Source organism: Prionailurus viverrinus, chromosome C1 (genome assembly GCF_022837055.1).
Source record: "Prionailurus viverrinus isolate Anna chromosome C1, UM_Priviv_1.0, whole genome shotgun sequence".
NCBI classification, from domain to species: Eukaryota; Metazoa; Chordata; class Mammalia; order Carnivora; family Felidae; genus Prionailurus; species Prionailurus viverrinus.
In genome coordinates, this window is record NC_062568.1 from 10,101,597 (window position 1) to 10,128,227 (window position 26,631).

General features: G+C 41.8%; 1 protein-coding gene across 4 annotated transcripts in view; it reads right to left on the reverse strand.

Annotated features, from left to right (window-relative positions):
• The window catches only part of ACSL3 (acyl-CoA synthetase long chain family member 3), a 74,395-nt gene that overhangs the window by 33,520 nt on the left and 14,244 nt on the right, over nucleotides 1-26,631 (reverse strand). Inside the window, exons 2-4 of one of the 4 annotated variants that reach the window (XM_047870029.1) lie at nucleotides 20,723-20,780; nucleotides 6,994-7,098; nucleotides 248-665 (exon numbers count right to left, since the gene is read on the reverse strand). In XM_047870029.1, coding sequence (XP_047725985.1) covers nucleotides 248-625 — 378 coding nt within the window. In that variant the 5' untranslated portion in view covers nucleotides 626-665; nucleotides 6,994-7,098; nucleotides 20,723-20,780. Of the gene's footprint in view, nucleotides 1-247; nucleotides 666-6,993; nucleotides 7,099-20,722; nucleotides 20,781-26,631 lie in introns of those variants that run through there. The other 3 variants (XM_047870028.1, XM_047870030.1, XM_047870031.1) reach the window with 3 other exon arrangements.

Genomic DNA, 26,631 nt, shown 5'->3' on the forward strand with positions numbered 1-26,631 from the left:
TTCTATTCCAAGCCACGTTAGACATTCAGGCTCAGTGGGCAGTCTCAATGGTTTGTGAAAACTCAGACCAATCTGTGCAAGAGAGTACAGAAGGAGATCAGGGCACAGTCAGGTCCCCTTCCTACCCTGCTCCTCCCGCCACACCAGCAACGTCCAAGAGAAGCAGGCTGTACCTGTCCCTTGCCGCCATTTCTACAAGCACACTTTACTGAGAGGAAAAACAAAAGGCAATGAAAGATCACCTTACCTTTTTAAAAATTTTTCCATTTGGTTGTACTTCATCTTCCTCATTTAAAATTTCACGTGTCCCCAAGAGTCTTTTGTCCTTAAATTTGTTTTTTGCATACATAAAGACTTTATCTAGTGTATCACATCCGGGGTATAATACGGAGGCCAAACCATCCAAACTGTTAACAGATCTGTATGCAGACTCAGGTTTTGAATTCACAGGCTTTGCTTTAATTCGGTTTGATTTTTCTTGTCTTGTCTCAAACAAAAAATAATATGGAATGTATGTTATAACAGTATAAAGTGATATTATAAAATGTATGAAATACAAAAGAATGGGGTTGATGGTCTGTTTTAGCTTCATGGTAGATGGTTTTGAAGATACGTGGTTATTCATAAGTGCTCAAAAAGTAGAATTAACAGATTTCCATAAGAATCTAGAAGGAAGAGAAAGAAAGGTATTAGTTCAAAATCATTTTTAAGTAACTTTAAAGAAAAATCCTTCATATTAGGTGGGCAAATGAAGATATTTTTTTCCAATCAAGCAGCAACAAGTATTGGCCTCCAGCAATGTCCTGTCCACCCCTGATACGGTACATGTAAGTGTCTTCCAAGTGTCTTGTATCTCTTTCCACATCATTCTATAAACAGGTGGCTTTTCCAACCTAGCCCCAAGTGGTGAAGAAGGAGCAAGCCAGAAGACCTACATCAGAATCCACACCAAAAACGTACCGATTTCCTCTTCCTGGCAATCTCCTTATTTCCCTAGGGAACGCAACGGTATACACCATTTCCTCCCTCGTGGCTCGGCAGCCACTATTAAATAATCACTGCATTCTTTCCCAGTGGGCCCCATTCCCTCTCTCTAGGCAGCAACAAGCAACTGGAGTTGGCAAACAACACAGAATCCACTTCTTGTGTGATATTTTCCAATTTAGGCCGGTTGGATGGTGAAGCAAGGAGGCTGTAAACCTTGGTCTTTATACTTATATCATCAGATTTGCTGACAATCTACTATGTGTCGGATACTGTCCTAAGTACAGGAAATACAACAGTGAACCTCCTCTCATGGAGTCCACGCAGTCGCTGGGAGCGGCGGACGAACAAACATACGTACGCGTGCCAAGTGTCGGCAAATCCCTGGAGGAAAAATGAACCAGGGAAGGGAAATACGAGGTGAATGGGCAAGGCTGGAGAGACGCTCTATGAGGGGCCCACAAGAGCCGCCCGGGCTGTGGCAGAGTCCCTTCTCAGAACAAAGGAAGGCAACGTGCAACGTGGCCCAATCAACTTCTCTACACATATCCGTAGCTCTGACACGACTCTGTAACTTGGACTATGTCCAATCGGACTATATGCGTCACCATATGTGGGACACAAATAAGTAGAAATTGCATAAAAGGCTACAACCCTTTGTACTTGGGGCTCAGTTTTTCAGGTACAAACCCACTGAGCCCGTGCCGGCACGACGAACAAAGTTGCTTCCTGGACAAAGAAAGCCTCGGTGTCCCGTTTCTCTGTGGGAGAACCCTGTTCTAGGGCCAGTGATATCCGAGCAGAGGCTTACAAGGAAGAGAGAGAGTGGGCCGCATGCCTATCGGAGGGAAACTGAGCACTCAAGAGGAAACACTCCTTTGTGTGGTAGGTAGGTAACAACATCATTTTTGAAGAAACGAAACTGAAGCAAACTACTCATGACTCCATCCAGCTTCAAACCCGGGGGTTATGATTTCTAGCATGCTCAGCTCCTCTCCCCAACTCCATGCTGTAGAAATTCTATTCCAGGCAAATGTGGCCAAGAAATGTGAGGAAGCTTTACTGCGGGCACAGCAGGCCAAGAACGCTGGGCACCAGTTACCCTTGCCTCAGCCTGTCGATAACGTCCAGACAGAGAGCAAAGCTCCAGAGAAGACCAGTGGCGACAGCCGCAGCCCAGCACCTCACTCCCAGAACACAGGCCAGGCTGCTGTCCCTGCCCCTGGCTCTGGAGCAATGGCACACGGGTTCCGCTCAGGCCAAAGCAGGCTGTAAGGACAGAGAGCCCCTTAGCAACCCCCAGTGGGCTGACTTTCATCAGAACAGAGAACAGGGAGCTCAGGCCTAGTGGCGCTGAGGAAAACAATGGAGACCTTGGGGAGGAGCGATTCGGCCGAGGCTGGGAGTTCCAGGAGAGCAAGGAAGGAGTAGAGTAAATAGAAGTTTCATGGAATCAGGGAAAAGAGAACCTAAGAAGAGCCCTTCTGGAGTCAGGACAGCTCAAAGAGTGGCCTCAAACACAGCCCCTTTACAAAGGCCATATAATTTGACTGGATCACACGGTGAGGCAATTTACGGCCCAGGGCTCTGTCCAATACAATAAGGCAATCAGCTAGCTATCAGCAGAGAATAACTGCTGGACGTGAACTTGGCAGAAGTTTAACAAGGAGATCAGAGAAAGAAAATAGTTAAAGAGCGTCCTACTAAAACCATGCTGTCATCCCCTAAAGAGGGCACTTCAAGGGCACTCTGTGTGCTCCCAAGGGGGGGGTGGGGGGTGGAAACTGCAGTGAAACTTGGCTGGAAAGCCAGCCAAGTCACTAAACAAATAGGCAAGCAAGCAGCACAACAGCACGAAGCCAGGGGAAAGGGGGAGGGGAGTCAGCATTCAGAAATGCTGAAATGTGCAGCTTACAGCAAAAAATTATGGGGCATACAAACAGACAGCAAAGGAAGACCCAAACACAGTGGGAGAAAGCAGACAACAGAAACTGTCCACAAGAGGGCCCAAATGTCAGACTCAGACAAGACATCAAAGCAGCTATCATAAACACGTTCAAAGAACTAAGGGAAAAATTAAAAATCCAGAGATGCCTGGCTGGCTTGGTCAATAGAGCAAACAACTCTTGATCTCAGGGTTGTGGGTTCAAGTCCCACGCTGGGTACAGAGATTACTTAAAAAATAAAACCCTAAAGGAGTGCCTGGGTGGCTCAGTCAGTTAAGCGTCCGACTTTGGCTCAGGGCATGATCTCACAGTCCGTGGGTTCAAGCCCCGTGTCGGGCTCTGTACTGACAGCTCAGAGCCTGGAGCCTGCTTCAGATTCTGTGTCTCCTTCTCTCTGCCCCTCCCCAGCTCACACTCTGTCTCTGTCTCTGTCTCTCTCTCTCAAAAATAAAAACATTAAAAAAATTTTTTTAAATAAATAAAACCTTCAAAAATAAAGTAGATGTCCAACTCTGCAATTTTACAAGATAAAGAACACCTCCAAATTTGCCCACGCAAAGCTGGTGAGAAGCCACGACCCTCAAATAGTCCCCAGGCTCTGTTCACCGTTCCACACTGTTTTCTTTGACAAGTCATCTGGAGGAAGAGTCCAGAGAATCTAGATTTATGCCATTAATGGGGACCCATTGAAGTCTCTATTTAGGAAAATGGCACAATAAAAAATAAACGGTCCTGGGTACCTGGGAGACTCAGTCAGTTAAGCTTCTGACTCCTGATTTTGGCTCAGGTCTTGACCTTACAGTTCATGAGATGGAGCCCTGTGTCATGTTGGGCTCTGTGCTGACAATGTGGAGCCTGCTTTGGATTCTCTCTCTCTCTCTCTCTCTCTCTCTCACTCACTCACTCTCAAAATAAATAAACATTTAAAAACAAAACAAAAAGACAAATGGTCCTACTACTTCCAGGACATCAGAGCTGCAAAGAATGAAATGCATCTCAATAATCCAGGGGAAGGATGTTACCTAAGTATTCTCCCTGAAATTTTATTTCACATGTCTGTGTTTTGAATTAAAAAATAACACTGTAATAAAAAAAATCTTATCTGCAGATAATGACTGTATGATGACTGTACAGAAAATCCTAACTAATCCATTAAAAAACTAATAGAACTAATAAGCAGCTCAGCAAAAGTCACAGCGTGGACGATGAATATATACAGATCAATGGTATTTCTATACAGTAGCAATGAACAATCAGAAAATTAGGCTAAAGCAATTATATTTATCAGAAATAATACTTAGGATAAGATATAACAAGAAATTTACTATGAAAACCAGAAAACACTGTTTAAAGATATTAAAAGCCTAAATAAATGGAAAAACATCTGCTATATATGGACTGTAAGACTTACTACCGTTAAAATGACAACATTCTCCAAATTGGTGCACAGATTCAACACAATCCTTATCAAAATCTCTACTGGCTTTGATACAGAATCTTTCAAGCTAAAATTTGCATGGAAATTCAAAGTAGCCAGAACAGCCGAAACAACCTTGAAAAAGAACACCGCTGGAGGGGTCATACATCTCAATTCCAAAACTCAGCACAAAGCAATAGTGATCAAGACAGCGTAGTACTACTAGCAAAGGGATTGAGGGGTGGGGGGATAGAGATTTTTAAACAAAGGACACCACATAATTTGAATAAGCACCAGAAGCAGCAGGAGTTCCAGTGGAGCAGGGTGGGGGTGGGGAGACAGGGGCAGGGCATTAAAGTCAAATCCTTAGGTCCTTTAATGCTGAGAAGAAACTTCATGGGCGTTCCATTGTACACTGCATTCCAGTGTTTTAGAAAATTAGTTAACCATGGGGCGCCTACGTGGCTCAGTCGGTTCAGCGTCTGACTTCGGCTTAGGTCATGATCTCACAGTTTGTGGGTTCGAGCCCCACGTCGGGCTCTGTGCTGACAGCTATAGCTCAGAGCCTGGAGCCTGCTTCAGATTCTGTCTCCCTCTCTCTCTACCCCTCCCCCATTCATGCTTTATCTTTCTCTCTCTCTCCCTCTCTCTCCCTCCATCTCTCTCTCTCTCTCTCTCTCAAAAATGAATAAACATTAAAAAAATTATTAAAAAAAGAAAGAAAATCGGCTGTCAGCTAAAGGCAGCAGAAACATGAGGCGAGGCGATCAGATGAACCAGAGTTGAAAATAATCCTCTGCTCCTGGGAGTAGGGTGACTAACGCGTGTGACGGGAAGCCAGCAGCTAGGATTCCCAGCTCCCAATTGCCCAACTGCCCAGAGGGTGGCAGCAGCCACTGTTCCTCCAGGCCTTCCCAACAACTGAAATCTTTCTTAACACAGTGCAGGTGGATCAGAATCCTAGCGAGGAAAGTCCCGAATGAGAGGAGCTGCAGTGAAAGAAGGGAAATGGCTTGGGTGCGTTCAAGCGAGACAGGGACACGAGAAGTAGCTGGTCAGCAGCTGGATGGCTGGTGGGAAGGAGACGAATGCAAGTCTTGACACGAAGGAGTTTAAGATGCCTGTGAGTCATCCAAACATAGAAACTATGGGAGTTAAGAGGGACCAGAGCTGGAAGCACACCTTTTAGAGCCATAATCAGATGGAGGAGGACAAGGTAGGAAATCTCCGAGATCAAGTTCAAGGACAGAAAACTCTGGAGGGAAACCAAAGCCAAGACTGAAGAGCAAAATCCCACTGGCAAGACCAATAAAAGCAGAACCTGGAGAGGGCAGGACCGTGAAAGCCAAGCGTTGGGAGAGCCGAGGAGGAAGCGTTCAGTAGCATCACACGCAGCCTACATGTACCAGCCACATGCAATTAAGACATTTAATTTTTCTAAAATGTTTTAGACAAACAAGGTAAAGTAACAAACCTTTGGCCAACTGCATCCTATTTGCTGAAGGGGCTGTGGAAAATCTAGAACTAGGAAAGCAGTCACAGGTACCCTCTTATGTTGCCTCGTCTTAGAATGAGTATCACCTTTCAGAAAACAAACCTGAACAATTAAATCTGTTCATTTCCTTCACAACTTTTAGATTTCCAATCCACTTTAAGAAGGCCTCGTCCATCCCAGGGTTGAACTACTGTCCTCCTGTATTTTTTCCAGGATTTACATAATTTTTACATTTAGACCTTTAATCATTATGGAGTTTGTTTTTCCACATTGTACAAGGGAGAAAGCCAACTTCTTCTTTCAGATGAATTACCTGAACTCCTTATTAAATCAACCCCACTTTTCTCAATGACCAAAACGTCATCTTCAACAGTGAGTTCTTGTTCACAACCGGATCTGTGTCTAGACATTATTCTGCTCCTTGGACCTGTCTGCTGCTTTGTCATGCCTCCAAATACAGTAGTTACAACAGTGATTCTCAACTGTGATACATGGACCAATCATACCAGAATTGCTTAGAGTGTATTTAAACAGAAGGCTCCTCAGACAGGTCTTCCCATTCTTTCCTCCCTACCCTGTAAGCTGAAAACTCTACTGGCAGACTCACTTTTAAACAACCACCATGTAAGTTTTATGTGCACTGTTTGAGAACTACTATTTTAAATATCTAGTAAGACTCACACTCTGCATGTGCTTCAAAACTTTCTTATCAATTCTCACAGATTTACTCTTCTACATAAATTTTAAAGATTTAACATTTGTCTAGTGAAACTATTTGAAAATCAAAAGGAAAAAACACATGACAAAACATACAGAGCTGTTATAAATTAAAAAGAAAAAAAAGAGTCAAGCGTTGTAGAGGAAAATAAAAGAAAAAATGCATACAGGTGTGAAGGTCACTGTTGACCTTGAAAATAGCTGTGTTAAGGATCAAAGCCCAACTGGAGAGAGTTTAGGAAAGAAGAGGAGGAGCACTTTAAAGAGGAACAGAGAAGTGGATACTAGGACAGGACAAAGCAGGCTCTTCTGTTTTAAAGATAAGAGATAGTTATAGCTTGTCTTCATACTGAGGGCTATGACCCAGTAGAGGAAGAAGATTAAGCAGAACAGAGAGTGAGACACAGCACACAAGTGGAAGAGGTTGGCCTTACAGAGGAACAGGGGCACAGATGCATGTGGGCGGTACCAGGAGCTACTAGAAGATTCTTCTCTGAGTGCTTCTATCTTCTCAGAGTAATAGGAAGCAAAATCACTGGCTGAAAGGGAGGAAGAAAGAAAGGTATTAGAAAATTAAGGAGAAAGGGGCACCCAAGTGGCTCAGTCAGTTAAGCATCCAACTCTTGATTTTGGCTGGGGTCGTGATCTCGCAGTTCATGGGTTCAAGCCCCGTGTTGGGCTCTGCACTGACAGCACGGAGCCTGCTTGGGACTCTGACTCTCTCTCTCTCTCTCTCTCCGTCCTTCTCCATCCTCTCAAAATAAAGAAACTTAAAATTAAGGAGAAGTAAAGTGTCAAATAATCATCTAGGAGAACAGGAAAATAGATGGAGCAGGAGCCAGTAGGCTCCCTCCGCAGCGCCTAAAGCCCGCCTGAGGTCTGAGTCCTGATGTAAAGAGAGACCCACCCAGCTGTTGTGTGCTTCCCAGCCAAGTTCGGCTGGCGGAGCACAAACGTGAATCAGACAGAGAGCTGCATTAACCCAGGAGAGGGTTTTACCAGCAAGTACCAGAACAAAACGTGGGGAAGGGGAGGAAGACAAGGGAATGAAGGCTATTTCCAAGGCAGTGGCTACAATGACTAATCAGGGAGTTTTAAGCCGAGGAAAGGATAGCTCCTAAGGAGGTAAAGGGTTTGTGAAAAAGAGACAAGATCAAGGCAATCAGGTCCTGCATTGGGTTACAGAACTGTTGGCGTTGAGGTACTAAAAGAGAGCAAGATGGAACTGTCTTACTAAAAGGAGGTGATGGTCTGAATCGAATGCTTGAGACCGACAGTGTAGAAGGCATACAGTCATTGTTCATGAAGAGGACTAGGTTGTTATAACAAAGGGACAGCAAAGGCAGAGTATGAGATCATTTAAGGACAGGAGGTCAAGAAATTCAACTGGGAAGATATTGAAACCACTAAGAATCATGACAGGATAGAAGCAGAGTCATAGCTTGATGTTCAAGTAGTTCAGGAATAAGGGGATAGATGACTGCAACAAGAAGGAACAGTAAGCAGTACAATTTAAAGGCAAAGCTCGGAGGACATGCCACTATCACTTCAGAGGCAAAAAACTGTGTTAAAGTAACCAGATTAGGCCCAAGATGGAGTCACTCAGGCTAAACCCAAGTCAGCACCCCAAAACTTAAGCTTCCACCGTTAGCTCACAGAGAAATAGAAGACTTGGGTCAACCAGTCGGTGCTTGCCCTCTCAGCAAGTTACCTGAACTGGCTCCAAGACGTTCCTTTGCGCCACATGAGAAAAGTAACCCTGCCTTAAACAATCAGCAAATGCCCAGTATACCTTCCGTATTTCTGCTCCCTTTGATCTATAGAAACCTCACCTTTCAGAGCTCTTTGGAGCTCCTTTCTATCTACTCACTGGATGCTGCCTGATGAATGAATTACTGTATCGGTAAATTGTTTGTGGGAAATTTTCTCTAAACAACTGAAAACAAAATGATCTAAATCAATCAAAGGAAAAGCTGAAGAACATATACATCCGCAGTATGAACGATGAGGCAGCCATTAAAACTAGTTATATGTACTTGCAGTTGACCTGAAGGGACTTCCATGCACCTTGCTAGTTCTTAAAAAAAGGTATATACGGGCCTGCATGGTTTATGTCTGACAACAGTATGGACAGGTCAAGGTTTTTAAGCAATTATTTATAAATTTTAAAGGAAGCTATTTTGGGTCAAAGTACATTAATTTCCCACCATAAAAAATATAAAAACTTCCATCTTTACTATACTCCCAGAACTGCTAATTAAAATAACAAGCTGACTCAAGTTTAACAACATTAAAAGAAAATGACCCTTCAAATACAATCTTTTTTTTTTTTTTTAGCAAATACAATCGTAAAATGAGATTGTTACATCAAAAGAAGTTATTCACTCACATCTTGCATCACTTTAGCAGTTAGTTGCTTTAAATCATCCTAACAATCAAGTTTAAGAAAATTCCTTCTCTGTGTGGCTTCTACCACTTGAGAGGAAGAACACAGGAGACCTGGGGAGTGTGGAGGTGGAGGTGGAGGTGGAGGTGGAGGTGGAGGTGGAGGTGGAGGTGGAGGTGGAGGTGGAGGTGGAGGTGGAGGTGGAGGTGGAGGTGGAGGTGGAGGTGGAGGTGGAGGTGGAGGAGGAGGAGGAGGAGGAGGAGGAAGGGCATATAGGATTTTGTGTAACTGTCAGAAAGCTGAGGACAGAGCAGCTGGGGTTCTGAAAATAACTGTGCATCAGGTAATGGAGATTAACACCCACCTACAAAATCATCCTCAAGTAATACACTCAGGAGACATATGAAATTCTGATGTTAAGATAAAATTTTGGGGCGCCTGGGTGGCTCAGTCGGTTAAGTGTCCGACTCTTGATTTTGGTTCGGGTCACAATCTCACCACTTGTGGGATCAAGGCCCACGCCGGGCTCCAGGCACACCGCACAGAGCCTGCTTGGGATTCTCTCTCTTCCTCTCTCTTTCTCAAAATAAATAATAAAATAAACTTTAAAAAAAAGTTTTATGTTTTTTTAACATAAAATTTTATGTTTTAAATTGTTAAGGAATATTATCATAGTCCTACAACCTGTATTAACTCCCCAATTTTCTTTAAAAGCCAAAAAAAAAAAAAAAAAAGCTACAAGTCATATGAAAAGCTTCCACAGACACCATGTGCTTTAGTAATAGGAAAAAACCTGTAAATGCCTGTATTGTGGGGGAAGGGAAAACCAATAAGTAGGTTGCCACAGGGATCATGTTCATACGCACATATTAAATGGCTTTGCCTGCTTAGATCTGGTTGCATCTGCCTACAGAGACTTCAAGAACCTCTGAGGCACAGGAGAGAGAGGGCACAGTAGTATCTCAAGCCATTCATCCCCATGCGCCGCAGGACTGACCAACGGAAATGGGAGTCTGGCTCAGAATCCACGACTTCTACAGTGTTCACGGGAGGGAAGCGGCCAGTAACACCATTACATTACTCCACTAATACAGCGCGTCTGTCTGCTCACTACCACCTCCCTCCAAAACACCACCTGCAAGCTCCAACTCCCAGAGCAGGGGCAGAAGCCCAACACTTAGAAATTCTCCTACAAATCCTCTGGGAGCAGAGAGAACACCCCAGGAAAGAGGGGAGGCGACGAGACAATGCTCCAGAGGGGTACCTTGATTCTCCACAATCTCTTGGTTAATCCTGCCCATTACCCAATCTTATTTCCACCTGGATTTTCCTTATAGCCAACAAAACCCAAACATGCATCGACACTCCAGAAATATTTATATCTGGAAAAAAAAATACAGCTTAGCATGTTGTCTCTAAGATAGTATATAAATAAGGGGACTGTACACCAATGGATATCAAGGTATCTGTGTTTGCTGGCGTGAAATATGCCTTGAATTTTTCACCAAACTTAAAATAAATGAGCAATTCTGAGTACCAATAACGCAAGCACCGTGTGGGGAGCTTTATATCATCTCACTGAATTGTTACAAAAACCCAATTTCAAACAGACCATGCCCAAAGGCACTTACAACTAACAGATGAAGTAGAATTTTAACCTGTATGTTTGACTCCCACCCAAGCTTTTTAATTCCTCCACACTTCCTGAACTCTAGGCTTAATACTTTATTGCTAAGAACAAAACAGGGACGGGGCGCCTCGGTCACTCAGTCAGTTAAGCATCTCTAGATTTCCACTCAGGTCCTGATCTCGAGGTTCCTGAGATCAAGCCCCAAGTGGGGCTCTGTATGCTGTCTGCTTGGGATTCTCTCTCCCCCATCTCTCTGCCCCTCCTCCACTCGTGCTCGCGCGCGTTCTCTCACTCTCTCTCTCAAAATAAATACACTTAAAAACTAATAATAATAAAAGGAAAAAAAAGTGGAGTCCTTCACTACTTTAGAGACACTCCTTTGCACAAAAGTCACATTTTACATAAACCAAAAAAGTCCCCAAAAACTTATCTAAATTATTTGTTTTGAAATAAGAAACTGGGTCAAGAAGGGCAGAAGGAAAGATTTCCTTCCCAGAGCGAGGCTCTAAGGAGTTGTAATGAGAAATGCAACCAGCAATGACTTGCTCTCAGAAAAAAGTTTCTTTAGAGGCAGGACCCTGACTCTGATGAGGACGCTTGCTTCTGTGCTTCCCCAGGCTAAAACCGTAACAGAAATAATATGACAAAATGCATCTCTGGCTCAGGAGAATGTGTTGTTGTTGTTGTTTTTAACATTTTTTTCCTCAAAGCTTCTGCCATTTAATTTTATTTTTTTTTATTTAATGTTTTATTTATTTTTGAGAGAGACAGAGCACGAGCAGGGGAGTGGCAGAGAGAGAGGAAGACACAGAATCAGAAGCAGGCTCCAGGGTCTGAGTTGTCAGTGCAGGGCCTGACACGGGGCTCAAACCCACAGACTGCAAGATCATGACCTGAGCCGAAATCAGACAGACATCCAACCTACTGAGCCACCCAGGTGCCCCTCACCCTTCCTTTTAATGAAAGAAACACAAAGGATTTCTCCTAAAACTTCCAATATTAATACAGTGATTAATAACTTGGAAAATTTCAACTCTGACTCCACAGTTGTTACTGGTCTATGGATTATTAGATTGTATGGCTGAAAAATCGAGGCCATTAATCCATTTAAGTACTCCCTTAATACAACAAATAAAAAAGTGAAGAAATTCTGTACCAGGAAGTCTACTAAAAGCATTATTAGAGGTTTGAGTCATATTTTCATCTGAATTAGATTAACTTCCAAATTCACAACTAGAAAGTTTTATGAGGAAATAAGAATTGTGTCCTTTTCTTTTTAAGACAACTCCTAAGCTTGTGTTTATTCTAACCACAGGAAATGAAATTCTGGCCCTGAAGACACTGGAAGGGAGGGGGGTAAGGAGGAAGAAATGGGAGGGAAGGGGAAAAGGGAAGAAAGAGGGAGAGAGGGAGGAAAATTCAGCAAGTCTTTGCCATAAACATATTTACATTAAAAATTAAAAAGCAGCTGACCAGAGTCAACTAACTTTACATAATCTTCAGTTATTCACTGTAATTTTTAAGCTTTTTCAATCCTTTTATCATAATAGTTGAAATAACAGTAGGCCTCAAATATTCTCTTTGAACCACAAATATAGTCCCCTGACTCCCCTAACTGGCTAAGACACATTTTTTTTCAATCTACTTTTATCCTGTCTTCCTTTTCTAACGTCTGAGCCAGATGTTTTTTAAAAAAAGGAAAGTGTTGAACCTTGAATGAATCAAATAGGAAATAGAAATGAGGCAAAGGAACTTATTATACCTTTCTCAGCTTGATATAGAACAGGGGTAACACACACACACACACACACACACACACACACACACACACACACACCACAACACACACCACAACACACACATACACAAGTATACTAGTCCCGGCTCTGTCACCACTTACCATGACACCCTGTCCAAGTCAACAAATTGTAATTTTCTCACCATAAATGTTGATGCGATTCAAATAAATCTACTGTAAGACTAAACTGTACTGATGCTAAGGGCTCCCAAATCAATTTCAGAGCAGTGACAACCATCAAACATTGAAGATGGAGGAGGAGCCCAATTCCATTTCTGTCTTCTACATAAGCTACTCTTCCCCCTTGGCGGGGGGGGGGGGGGGGGGGGGGGTGGGTAGAGCAAGAGTTCCCTTGCTTTTAAAAAAAAAAAAAAAAAAAGCAAGACCACTCAACAAGATTTCTAAGGTCTATTTCCAAAATTCTAATTTTTTCCAATCAGATCAGACTATCTCCATGGTGGGCAAATGAAGAGGTCCAAGAACCGAATAAGGAAAGCCTTTACTTTCTTCTCATTTTGAATCACGTGAATGCACTATCTTAACAACAGCGATTTTTAACGTAGTCTAGAGGCAATATGGGCAGTCTGTGAGAATGTGCCCGTGTTTGACAGGCTGATCCAGCAAAGATGGGACAAGGCTCGATCCGTCTTGGCTAAATTTCCTCCCAAGTGAAGAACCACTTCAAACCAACCAACCAACACACACACACACACACACACACACACACACACACGTTTCGACGCACTGAGCACAATACGGTTCCATATATTCATCCTGAACTCTGGCATCTCGAGCCACAAAGTTAAAAGAACAAGAGTCAAATACTACCAGATGCTGCATTTATTTAAGCAAATAAATGTATAAAACCTAAGGTCTACACAAAAAAGCAGCTAAGTGATCTTTTTACACATCAGAACATCCCTTTACTCTTACTTAAGGCTGTCAGATTTAACAAATAAAAACAGAAGACAGCCAGTTAAATTTGAATTTCAGAAAAACAATGAACAAATTTTAGTGTACATATGTCTCATGCAGGATCTGGATCACGTAGTAAAAATTCAGTTGAGGGCGCCTGGGTGGCTCAGTTGGTTGAACATCCGACTCTTGATTTTGGCTCAAGGCATAATTTCACAGTTCATGGGTTCAAGCCCCATGTCGGGCTCTGCACTAACAGTGCAAGAGCCTGCTTGGAATTCGCTCTCCCTCCCTCATTTATGCACACTCTCTCTCTCTCTCTCTCTCTCAACAATAAACTTTAAAAAAATTTTTTAATTGTTTTTTATCTGAAATTCAGATTTAACTGAGTGCCTTCTTCTGTTTTATTTGACAACTGTACTCCCATCCCCAGGTGACCACAAAGTGTGACAATTAATTAGGATGACCAACCACTCTGAGTTGCCCAGACTTTGGGGTTTCCCAGGACACAGGACTGTCAGTGCTAAAACTGGGTAAGTTTGGGGGTCCCTGGGTGGCTCAGTAAGTTAAGCATCCAACTCTTGATTTTGGCTCAGGTCATGATCTCTGATCTTGAGGTTCGTGAGATCAAGCCCCAAGTCAGGCTCTGTGCTGGCAGTCTGGATTCTCTCTCTCTCCCTCTCACTCTGTCCCTCCCTGACTTGCACATACCCATGCACACTCACTCTCTCTTTCAAAAATAAATAAACTTTAGAATATAAATAAAAAATATGGGGTGCCTGGGTGGCTCAGTCAATTAAGTGTCCAACTTTGGCTCAGGTCATGATCTCAAAGTTTGTGGGTTCGAGCCCCACATCGGGCTAAATGCTGCCATCTCACAGCCTGGACCCTGCTTCGGATTCTGTGTCTTCCTCTCTCTGTCCCTCCCACATTCATACTCTGTCTCTCTCTTTCTCTCTCTTTCCCTCCCTACCTCTCAAAAATAAACATAAAAAATTGTTTTAATAAAAAATGAATAAAACCAGGAAAGTTTTAAGCAAACCTGGACAAGCTGGTCACTCTACAATTAACCATCTCAAGGAATAAGCAAACAAATTATAGCCTCGATTCCACTAGTTAAGTTTGATCTTTTGTTTATGAAACAACTTTTCTATACTTCATTTTCCTATATGTGTCATCATTTGGATAAAATGGAATGCAGCAAATAATAAAGGACTTTGGAAAATGCAAAGGCATTCTAAATGCCACTTATTAGTATAGTTGGTTTGGGTTCTCTTTATGCAGAGTTTCAAAGCAGACCATTACTTGGTTTTACTGTGCTGACAGCTCAGAGCCTGGAGCCTGCTTCAGATTCTGGGTCTCCCAACTCTCTCTGCCCCTCCCAGCTCATACTCTATCTCTCTCAAAAATAAACATTAATAAAATTTTAATAAAAAAAAGAAAACAAACAAAAATGAACACTTTTTTCTCATGTCTAGTACTCCATGTGAAGTGTAAATATCCTTGGACACAGAAATATTGGATCCCACTCTGTGGATCCCACTCCAGTTCCAAAGGTAAAGAATACACATAGAATATAATTCAGGGCCAACTCTGTTTAACCAACTCAACTTATGTGGCCTCCATACATCTATAAAAGATGATCCTCAACAAACTTCCCTGTCAGGATTTTTAGAGTCTCCCGTCTACCCTTAACAACCTCATGCCAGAACTCAGCAATACACAGGAGAGTACTCAGAAGTGGTTCCGTTGTTCCTTCATCAATCTTGTCATGTGACAATCCCCAACCACCCTCCAGCCAGACAGCTTACACACACACACACACACACACACACACACACAGCTCAGAGTTCTGAATCATTTTGCCTCAACTTCCTCATCTAAGGGAAAACCTATTCTTACTGTGCTTTCTATTCGTCTTCCAAGCCATGTAACTCTGCTCTAATGATTGTACCCAGAAGAGGTAATCTGAGATTCTCTACATAGAAGTACACCTTGTTGTATCAGATAATTTTGTTCACGGTTGATGCAGTGAAGGCAAATGGGGAGAATGGCATGTTCAGTCATCCTTATATTATCCACATGTTAGGGCAGAGAACTTAAACCGTGGAGCCCTACTTCACAGCACTGTTTTGACAAATTCATCAGTGTGTCCTAAACAGCCAAGAATTAAATGCCCAGACCATATTAGAACAATATTAAATAGGACCATGTACTCCTTTCAGTGCTAATTCCTTACTTATTCCAATTATCTCCAAAATGGTTAATGAGAGCCACCTATGTAAATATTTCAGGAGACCCTAAACTATTAGATTATATAATAACATCAGCTCGGCTGGTCGGTACTTGAGGGTCTTAGCAATTTCAACCCAATCCAGCTAAGCACTTCACTGAGTATTACATTAACCTAAATCTGAGCGAGTGGATTGGTTGTTGGTTCAATTAACAACTTCACTTTTGAACTTAACTATTTTCTTCCCTACAGTAAGAATAGAACACAAAATTAAAGAAAATTCAAAAGCCAGAGGCTAAATAGTGGCAAGCATGTGAAATATGTCAGCAAAAGCAAATGTGCATAAAATCAGCAAAATAAAGTATGCGTGTTTGAGAAGAGGCAGCTCAGGAAAGTTTAGCCTTTGAGAATGTCAAGACATTAAAGTGTCAAAATTAAGATTTTCAAGATAATTTTAATCTACACTAAGTCTACCCAATCTATACATTTTAATTTCAAAGATTTATAAGTGATTCAGTAAGATTCTTTACCTATTTGCTTATCTTTTCCTTCATTCCCCTCAACCCAAAAGCCCTTATCTTGCCATATCAGTTAAAAACAAACTTAAGAAAAAGCAAATAATACTAAGAAGAACCTATAAGTAAGTCGTGGAAATATGGAACTACAGGACAAATAACCTGCATTACACCAACCAACATTAGATCAACTTCATTATTTGTACTATCTAAACATTAAAGAGCTAAGAATAAGGTTTAAATATGCAATACTTCCTCTAGTCAATACTTAGTTTTCACTATATTTCATTTTATTCATATGATCTCATTCTATGTTTCCTTTTTTAGCTCTTTACATAAATGTTCTTCTTCCTATAAACCACCTATTTTACCCCTAAGGAAGTTTTTCTCAAACAAGAAGTTTCAAAATTAAAGCTATGAAGATAAAGAGTAGTCTTCCCTCTCCTCCATTCGCCAGTGTGCCCAGCTTTCTGGCCTCTGCAGCTTTTCCACACGTGGTCAAAACCTAAACTGTTGTTTTAAAAATAGAAGGCACGTGGGAATGCAAGCTGGTGCAGCCACTCTGGAAAACAGTATGGAGGTTCCTCAAAAAACTAAAAATAGAACTACCCTGCGACCCAGCAATTGCACTACTGGGCATTTATCCACGGGATACAGCTGTGCTGTTTCGAAGGGACACATGCAGCAGCCCCCCCTCATGTTTATAGCAGCACTATTAACAGTAGCCAGAGTATGCAAAGAGCCCAAATGTCCACCGATGGTTGAATGGATAAAGAAGACGTGGTATATATATATATACAATGGAGTATTAATCGGCAATCCAAAAGAATGCAATCTTGCCATTGGCAACTACGTGGGTGGAACTGGAGGGTATTATGCTAAGTGAGATTAGTCAGTCAGAGAAAAACAAATATCATTTGACTTCATTCACATGAGGACTTTAAGAGACAAAACAGATGAACATAAGGGAAGGGAAACAAAAATAATATACAAACAGGGAGGGGGACAAACCAGAAGAGACTCTTAAATACGGAGAACACACTGAGGGTTGCTGGAGGGGTTGTGGGAGGGGGGGATGGGCTAAATGGGGAAGGGGCACTAAAGAATCTACTCCTGAAATCATTGGCGCACTAGATGCTAACTAATTTAGATGCAAATTTAAAAAAAATAAAAAATAAAACAACAACAAAAATAGAAGGCACAAGAAAAAGGAATCTACCTTCAACCGTTAAGAGAAATATTTGGCCTAACTCAAAGAAGCCTTTTCCTGCTAAGCCACAACAAGCCGCACACCTGCTGCTGTCCGCACCTCCTTCCAACCTTCAAATCTAGATCACCTTCACGTACAAGTGACACTATTCTGAATGATTCCCCCCTACTGCATGGCTACACGCAGATAACTCTCTCTGCTACCATCTGAACGGGTAACACTGGATCATTAGGATGAGAGATGAAGTCCTGAAGTCCATCAGAACTTGTCTAGTCTAGGAAATATTTAAAGAGGGGCACCTGGGTGGCTCAGCTGGTTGAGCGTCCGACTCCAGCTCAGGTCACGATACCACGGTTCATGAGTTTGAGCCCCGCATCAGGCTCACTGCCATCAGCACGGAGCCCACTTCACATCCTCTGACCCCGCTCACTCTGCCCCTCCCCCGCTCAGGCTCTCACTCTCAAAAATGAACACTAAAAAAAAGAAAATTTTTAAATATAAATTACCAGAAAGTATTTAAATGTAAATTACTAGAATCACTGACAGAATACACTTTTTAAAATCAATGTATATACTACTTGGCAAGGAGAAAAAATGAAATAGGCCTTTTGTAGCAACGTGGATGGAACTGGAGAGTGTGATGCTAAGTGAAATAAGCCATACAGAGAAAGACAGATACCATATGTTTTCACTCTTATGTGGATCCTGAGAAACTTAACAGAAGACCATGGGGGAGGGGAAGGAAAAAAAAAAAGTTAGAGAGGGAGGGAGCCAAACCATAAGAGACTCTTAAAAACTGAGAATAAACTGACAGTTGGTGGGGGTGGGAGGGAGGGGAAAGTGGGTGATGGGCACTGGGGAGGGCACCTGTTGGGATGAGCCCTGGGTGTTTTATGGAAACCAATTTGATAATAAATTTCACATTAAAAAAATAAATAACAATAATGAACTTGCTGAGCATCTATAATAGACTTAAAACACTAGATAATAGCCTCAGTAATGGCTCTAAATTTATTTTTGCCCAATTCTATGTTAATGTTCTCTTTCAAATTCTACATGTCCTTTTTATCTTTTAATTTAAAAAAATGTTTTAATGTTTATTTTTGAGAGAGACAGACAGACACTGAGCACAAGTGGGGGAGGGGCAGAGAGAGAGGGAGACACAGACTCTGAAGCAGGCTCCAGGCTCCACGCTGTCAGCACAGAGCCTGATGAGGGGCTCGAACTAACAAGCCTCGAGATCATGACATCATGACCGGAGTCAAAGTCTGATGCTCAACCGAGTGAGCCACCCAGGTGTCCCTAACCAATAAATAGTATTAAGATAAAATTCTGTAATCAAACTCTGCTCTTCCAGATTTTTTAAGGAGTACAAATAAAACACTGCAATCTAACAACTACACTATGGACATCTCTGCATGTGAATCAGTTCAATTTTTACACCATTTCTGAAGTCACAGGCCTTCTGAATATGTGCAGTTGACAATGTGACATGGAGGAGTTCTAAGTTTTAGAATTCAAGACACTGGGTTCCCCAAAACCGTCTGGGACGTTCCTTTTACTTCACAATATACTTAACCTGTATACAATGGCAAATGTCCTTTCCCTTTTTGGGTACCTGATCAAGTCTAGGCAACATTATGAGAGACAAAATTACTTTTGTCCCTTTGCCACAGCACTTTTTTCCTATCCCCCAAATAGATACTTAAACTCTAAAACCACTTCCCCATTGACCCCATCCAGCTGAGCCTCTATAAAGGCAATACTAACTGTAGTCATTTATATAAATGCCTTACTATTTAATACCCATTGCTTCATACACAGTGAATTGTATGTGCGATTTCAATTTCATTGTAAATCTGAATTCTGTTGACCCATTCTTAGCTAGCAATTCAAAGTTTGGAGTTTCCAAAACCCACTAATCACTAAAAGGAATCTGCAGAGATTCCTACCGTGTTCTGACATTTACTTAGTTCAAAGCACTCCTCATGCGGCCAAGTACACCACTCAAACTGTAGGCAAAGAAAGGTCTAAAATAAAGTGAAGGCACATCAATGGGCATGGAATATTCCTTTTTCCATCACACCTGCTTCATTAAAAGATGCTAATCTTGGATATGCACATGAAAGGTCTAGAAGGACACACTCCAAATTGGTAAGGGATAACACCCTTGCAAAAGAACCACGGGAACAGCAAAGTTATCTGCTACTTACACACTCCTATATGTCTGTCTTTAATAACAGACATAATATTTGTTTGAATTCTTTTTTAAAATTATTGTTAGTGTTTATTTTTCAGACAGAGTGCGAGCAGGAGAAGATCAGAGAGACAGAGAGACGTAGAATGCAAACCAGGCTCAGGCTCTGAGCTGTCAGCACAGAGCCCGACGTGGGGCTCGAACTCACGAGCTGTGGTATCATGACCTGAGCTGAAGTCGGCCGCTTTACCGACTGAGCCGCCCAGGTGCCCTGTTTGGATTCTTTTTAAAATCAGTAGATAACATAAAAATCAGTAAATTTGGCCGATATGGACAAAGATTTTGGGGGTAAGGAGCAAAGACTCTGAAATGATCTTCTGAAACAAGATAAATAAATATCAACCAGCATGATTCTAATTGATAAAAATGCTTATAGCTTTTATATTCTCAAAGCATTTTATCAACACAGACTATTCCTTTTAACAGTTCTATTCAATTTTACTTTTACGATGAAAATTTTCAGTTCACTGGATCCCCAAATTCTTGCCCCAAAATTTCAAAACACTAATTCACTTCAGAAGCCACAGTAAGGAAAAAAATAAAACATTCTACATTCTATCCCATCACAACTATAAGTGACGTGCAGAACTTAACTGCAGATTAACAAAAAGCCCACAGCCGTTTTCCTGGCCTAGCACCTACAACTTCTGTTAAAATATCCATTTAGAAATTTAAAATAACACTAACACAAATTTAAAATGACCGTCATGGGGCACCTGGCTGGTGGCTCAGTTGGTTAAGCGTCCAACTTCGGCTCAGGTCATGATCTCATGGTTTGTGATTTTGCTTCAGATTCTCTGTCCCCCTCTGCCCCTACCCCGCTTGCACGCTCTATGTCCCTCAAAAGCAAATATTAAAAAATTTAAAAATAATAAAAAAATGACTACCACATGTTGAAATAATACCACTCTAATCAGTGCTAAACTTCACAAAATAAAGAGGCTACTGAGTTCAAATTCACACAGATACTTAAATGAAATTAAACTGAGAAAAGGAAAATCAGTAATATCGGTGAATAACATGCCTTAATATTCCAATGGGTTTGTACTGACTTAAAATTAGTAGGAAAGCTACCTTCTAACTTTCATTATTCTACAATCACAAAATGGGAAGAATTAATAAACATTTTTCTCTTAGACCGTTTATACACACTTGATTTTAACTTAATACATTTTATGCCTAAGAGAAATATTTTATAATTAAAAAATTAACATTTTACCAGTTGACAACGGTAGGACGTGTTAGTGCCTTCAAGGTATGCGCCTTTCCTTCAAGATCTGTCAAAACACACAGAGACAAACATTACTACTTGTGGTCTAGTTAATCGGAGCCAAATACCAGCCTTTTCCTAGAAATATTTTTACTTCCAAAAACCCACAGAAAAATTTGTGGGTTTTTTCTGAAAACACCATCTATCACACTAGCAAATGACATTTTATCACTGAAAAAAGCATATGGTTTATTACTCTACACCTATCATAATGGCCAAAATCCAAAATACTAACATCACCAAATGGTGGCAATACGGTGCAAGAGGAACTCGTTCACTGCTGATGGGAATGCAAAATGAACGGCCACTCTGGAAGACAAGTTTGGCAGTTTCTTACAAAACTAAACATATTCTTTACAATATGATCCAGCAACTGAGCCTCCTTGATATTTACCCACACGAGTTGAAAGCTTATGTGTCAAAGAAAAACAAAAGACAAAAAACAAATACAAACATTTATAGCAGCCTTATTCATAATTGCCAAACCTGGAAGTAAGCAAGATGTCCTTCAGTAGGTGAATGGATAAACTGTGGTCCATCCAGACAATGGAATATTACTCAGCACTAAAAAGAAATAAGCTATCAAGCCATGAAAAGCCACAGAGGAAATTTAAATGCATATTACCAAGTGAACGACGTCAATCTCAAAAAGCTACATACTGTAGGATTCCAAATTTATGACATTCTGGGAAAGGAAAAGCTACTGGGACACTAAAAGGTTGCCGAAAGGAAAGCAGCATGAAGAGGCAGAGCACTGAGGATTTTTACGGTGGTGGAACCACTCTGTATGCTATAACAGCAGATAGACACGTATCATTACATATTTGTCAAAACATCATGCAATGTACACCACCAAGGGAGAGCCCCAGTGTAAAATAAGGTCTTTGACAACGATTTATCAGTCTAGGTTCACTGACTACAATAAATGTACTATGCTGGTGTGGGATTACTCATAATGGGGAAGGCTGTGCATACGTGAGGGCTGGGGGTTTACAGGAAAATCTCCGAACCCTCTGCTCAATTTTGCAGTAAATCTGAAACTGCTCAAAAAAAATAAAGTCTCGGGGCGCCTGGGTGGCTCCGTCGTTTTAGCGTCCAACTTCAGCTCAGGTCATGATCTCAAGGCTCGTGGGTTTGAGCCCCAAGTTGGGCTCTGTGCTGACAGCTCGGAGCCTGGAGCCTGCTTCAGATTCTGTGTCTCCCTCTCTCTCTGCCCCTCCCCTGCTCACGCTCTGTCTCTCCATCTCTCTGCAAAAATAAACTTATAAACACTATTTCACTGTGTATACAACACTTTTATCCATTATTTCAATGATTTGCTCAATTGCTTGTGAAGCAAATAGATTTGCAGTCATCATAGTCATTAAAGAAATATTTTAACATCAGCCCAAACTCACAGAGCCTGTAAGAGCTAACTAACGGTTTATTAATTTCCTCATTCCCTGTAAGGCAGCCAGATATACTAAAAAAAGGAATAGGTCTTAAAACCAGATATCCCTGGGTCCAAAATCCCCACTCTGTTCCTCATTAGCTATGACTTTAGACAAATCATTCATTTATTCACCCATCTATCCTTTGGGGGTTGGGGGGGGGGAATCTTATAAATCTACCTGCTATTTCTTGTGCCAGTTTATCCATATGTAAATAAGGACAACAACATATAAACAATTCATATCCACAATATTTGGATTTCTATAAATACAGGACAACTCAGCAGAAAAAACAGGCTATTAATATCCATGAATAAAAAACCTCAATGCCCATCAAATATGAAATAGTCAGCCCCACTAGTTATCAAAGAAACACAAATAAAAACATTATCATTTCCCCCTATTGAATTTTTTTAATTAAAAAAACACATCACAAGCCTTGGCAAGGATATAGGAAACAAACTCCTCTTGGCTTTGTTGGGGGAAGTGCAGCCACTTTGGAAAGCAACTTGGCAGCACCCAGACAAAGCTGAAGATGTAAGTTCCTATGACCTAGCAAATCCCTTCTAAAAAAATTTGCCCTGGAGAAATCCTGGCACATGTGCACACTTACTTTACCCTATTTTGTTTTTTTAATTAAATGGTCCAACGTGACAGGTCACAGTATTTAATTGGCCCTTAATAAATGCTGAATCTCCTCGACAAATATTTAGTGAATGCCTACTCGGCTCCATACCTAATGCTTCCCATTCTGGAAATGTGCCCACGGTACTCAGAAAGTTCCCACTCCTGTGGCAGAGACAGAAACGACAAACAGGCCTGACCTGGCAAAAACTGCTGGGTAAGTCCACAGGCTGTATTAAGAGAACAGACAAATGCAATCCTCTGTCCAGGAGGGGGAAAAGGTGAAGGAAGGCTGGCTAAGAACATAGCTGATCTGGGGGGTGGGAGGGAGGAGAGGGTGGGTGATGGGTATTGAGGAGGGCACCTTTTGGGATGAGCACTGGGTGTTGTATGGAAACCAATTTGTCAATAAATTTCATAAAAAAAAAAAAAAAAAAAAAAAAGAACATAGCTGATCCACATTATCTTTGGCAAAGGAGACGAGAGAGGACACGACAGGCTGTAGTAACAGCATCTACAGAAGCGCAGAGGTATTCAGGAACTCCTAAGTACCTATAAAAGCAGGCTGATAAATGACCCCACAGGTATCAGCCCCTAATCCCTGGAACCTGTAAATGTTACCTTATTTAGGAAAAGCATCTTTGTAGATGTGATTAAATTAAGGGTTTGGAGAAGAGGGAGCAGCCTGGGATTATGAGACGGGCCTTAAATGCTGTCAAGGATGCCTTCAAAGTTTTGAGGGAAATGAATTTTAAATCTAGAATTGTACTCCTAGCTAAATTCCTCATTAGCTGCATTTAGAATAAAGAAATTTTCAGACAGGCAAAGACTTAAACTTATTCTGCAAACAAACTCTGCTAAGAAATTACTTTAAAAAGTCCTCCACCATGTGCATATACATAGTTTTTTTTTTCTTTAATGTGCTATTCATTTTTGAGAGAGAGACAGAGACAAAAGTGCAAGCTGGAGAGAGGCAGAGAGAGAAGGAGACACAAAAATCAAAGCAGGCTCCAGGCTCTAGCTGTCAGCACAGAGCCTGACGCGGGGCTCGAACCCACAAACCATGAGATCATGACCTGAGCTGAAGTTGGATGCTTAACCAACTGAGCCCCCCAGGTGCCCCTGATAGTAGTTTCAAAGACAATTTTATTAAAGCTAGAATTGACCGACGGTTTTGTACTATTTTACAAGAGCTACATCCCACAGGTTAAGGGCTTAGTCTCACAAGAGTATTCCCCACTTGCTAGTCATGAGTCACCAGCTGGTTATAAATCAGGGATTCCCACAATGCCCTCTTCAGGTTCAATAATTTGCTAGAATGGCTCACAGAACTCAGGAACACCCATTACTTATGTTTAGTGGTTTATTATAAAGAATAACAGCTCAGGAGCAGCTAAATGGGAGAGGTACATATAGTAAGGTATAGGGGGAGGGAGAGACACAGGAAACTTCCAAACCCTCTCCAGGTGCGCCACCTTCCCAGCACCGGCTCTTCACCAACCCGGTGAACCCGGAAGCGTAACCAATTTAATTGTTCGAGTTTTTATCTCCAGCCCCTCACTCCTCCTCAGAGGTCAACGTGTGGGTCTGTAGGTTTAAACCCTCTAATCACTGGGTCTCTGGGGTGACCAGCCCCATCCAGAGGCTATCTAGAGACCCCCCCCCCCCCCCGCCCTAAGTCATTTCATTAGCATAAACTCAGGTGTGATCAAAGGGAGTGTTTATGAATAACAAAAGATTCCTATCATTCAGGGAAATTTTAAGGGGTCTTAGGAGCTGGGTACCAGCAGTGGGGACAAAGACCAAACATACTTTTGTATTACACAGCAGAATTCTGTTATCATTCTCTAGACTAGCAGCTTATTTTTATTTTTACTTAAGTTTATGTATTTATTTTTCCAGACAGAGAGAGATGAGGAGCAGAGAGACTAGTGAGAGAGAATCCCAAGCAGGCTCTGCGCTGTTAGCATGGAGCCCCAACATAGGGCTCGATCTCACAAACAGTGAGATCATGACCTGAGAGCCACCCAGTGCCCCTACATTAGCAGTTTAAGTAGGAGGTAAAAGTGCGATCATGTCAGTCACGTTAAAAACAAATCTTCCATTAGGTACAACTCCCTGGCGCTCCCCGCTCCTTGCTAGGGGGGATGCTGCCTGATTTGTGAATCATTTAGTAAAACGAATTAGGTCTTCAACTCGAATGGTTGAACTGTCTTCTTTAACAACAACAACGAATAAAATAGAACAATTGCAACAACATGCTGTAATGAAAGTTACGTTGACCATATTGGAATTAAGATTTAAAAACTTAATTTTCAAAAGCTATGTGAATGTAATCTTTCTCAAAACATCTCACTACACTGCACTCCCCCTTCTTGTGATGATGCAAGACGATCAAATGCCTAAGGGATCAGATGAAGAGAGGTGTGGAAGAGAGGCAGCCTCCAGCTCCCACTGCCCTCCGAGGACAGGTCAGGGGCAGGAGCATCCCATGGTTGACTACAAGTAACTACAACCATGGACAGCGAAACTCAGCTCAGGGGGCACGACTATACACTGATTAGATAAAACATATTAAAATTACTTGCTTCTTTTTACTCTATTTACTATGTCTACCGGAAATTTAAAGTCATGTATATGGCTCATATTTGTGGCTCTCACTGCCTTTCTCTGAGCCCAGCACTGCAGCTTAGCCAGTGCAACGGTGAAAAAAAGAAATGAGGAGGAGTACTGGAAAAGGAGAACAGAACCTTCACTGTTTGTAGATCATTGCCGGTCTGACAAGAAAATCCAGAAGAATCATCCGAAAACTATCCAGACAGAATTCACTCAGATATCTGGACACTAGGTAAATAATAAGTCTGTGGTTTTTCTATATACCTGTAGTAACCAGTTAGAAAATGGGAAGAGGGAAGCACCTGCTGGCTCAGTCGGTACGGCATGCAACACTTGATCTTGGAGTCATGAGTTCGAGCCCCAGGTTGGGGGTAGAGTTTACTTAAAAAAAGAAGATCATGAAAAGAGAAAAGATCTTAGCCACAACAATAAAGCAACTTTAAAATACCTCATGCACACAACACCTTACTTAAACATATGAGTGTATGCATGCACACATGTATAAAATGCTACTGATGAACACTAAATTCAAAAACAGACCAGTTAGTTCCTGGGTAGCAAAGATCATTATAATTCTGCCAAAACTAACCTATAAACCAAATGCGATCCCAATCAAAATCCTGGTAGAACTCTGTTACTTGTTTCTTTTGTATGATTACTTGATACTAGTTCCAAAGTGTATCTAGAAGAAAACCTTTTTTTTTTTTTTTTAAATTTTTTTTTTTCAACGTTTATTTATTTTTGGGACAGAGAGAGACAGAGCATGAACGGGGGAGGGGCAGAGAGAGAGAGGGAGACACAGAATCGGAAACAGGCTCCAGGCTCTGAGCCATCAGCCCAGAGCCTGACGCGGGGCTCGAACTCACGGACCACGAGATCGTGACCTGGCTGAAGTCGGACGCTTAACCGACTGCGCCACCCAGGCGCCCCAACCTTTTTTTTTTTTTTTTAACTTTTTTTTCAACGTTTATTTATTTTTGGGACAGAGAGAGACAGAGCATGAACGGGGGAGGGGCAGAGAGAGAGGGAGACACAGAATCGGAAACAAGCTCCAGGCTCTGAGCCATCAGCCCAGAGCCTCATGCGGGGCTCGAACTCCCGGACAGCGAGATCGTGACCTGGCTGAAGTCGGACGCCTAACCGACTGCGCCACCCAGGCGCCCCTAGAAAAAAACCTTTTAAGATTTG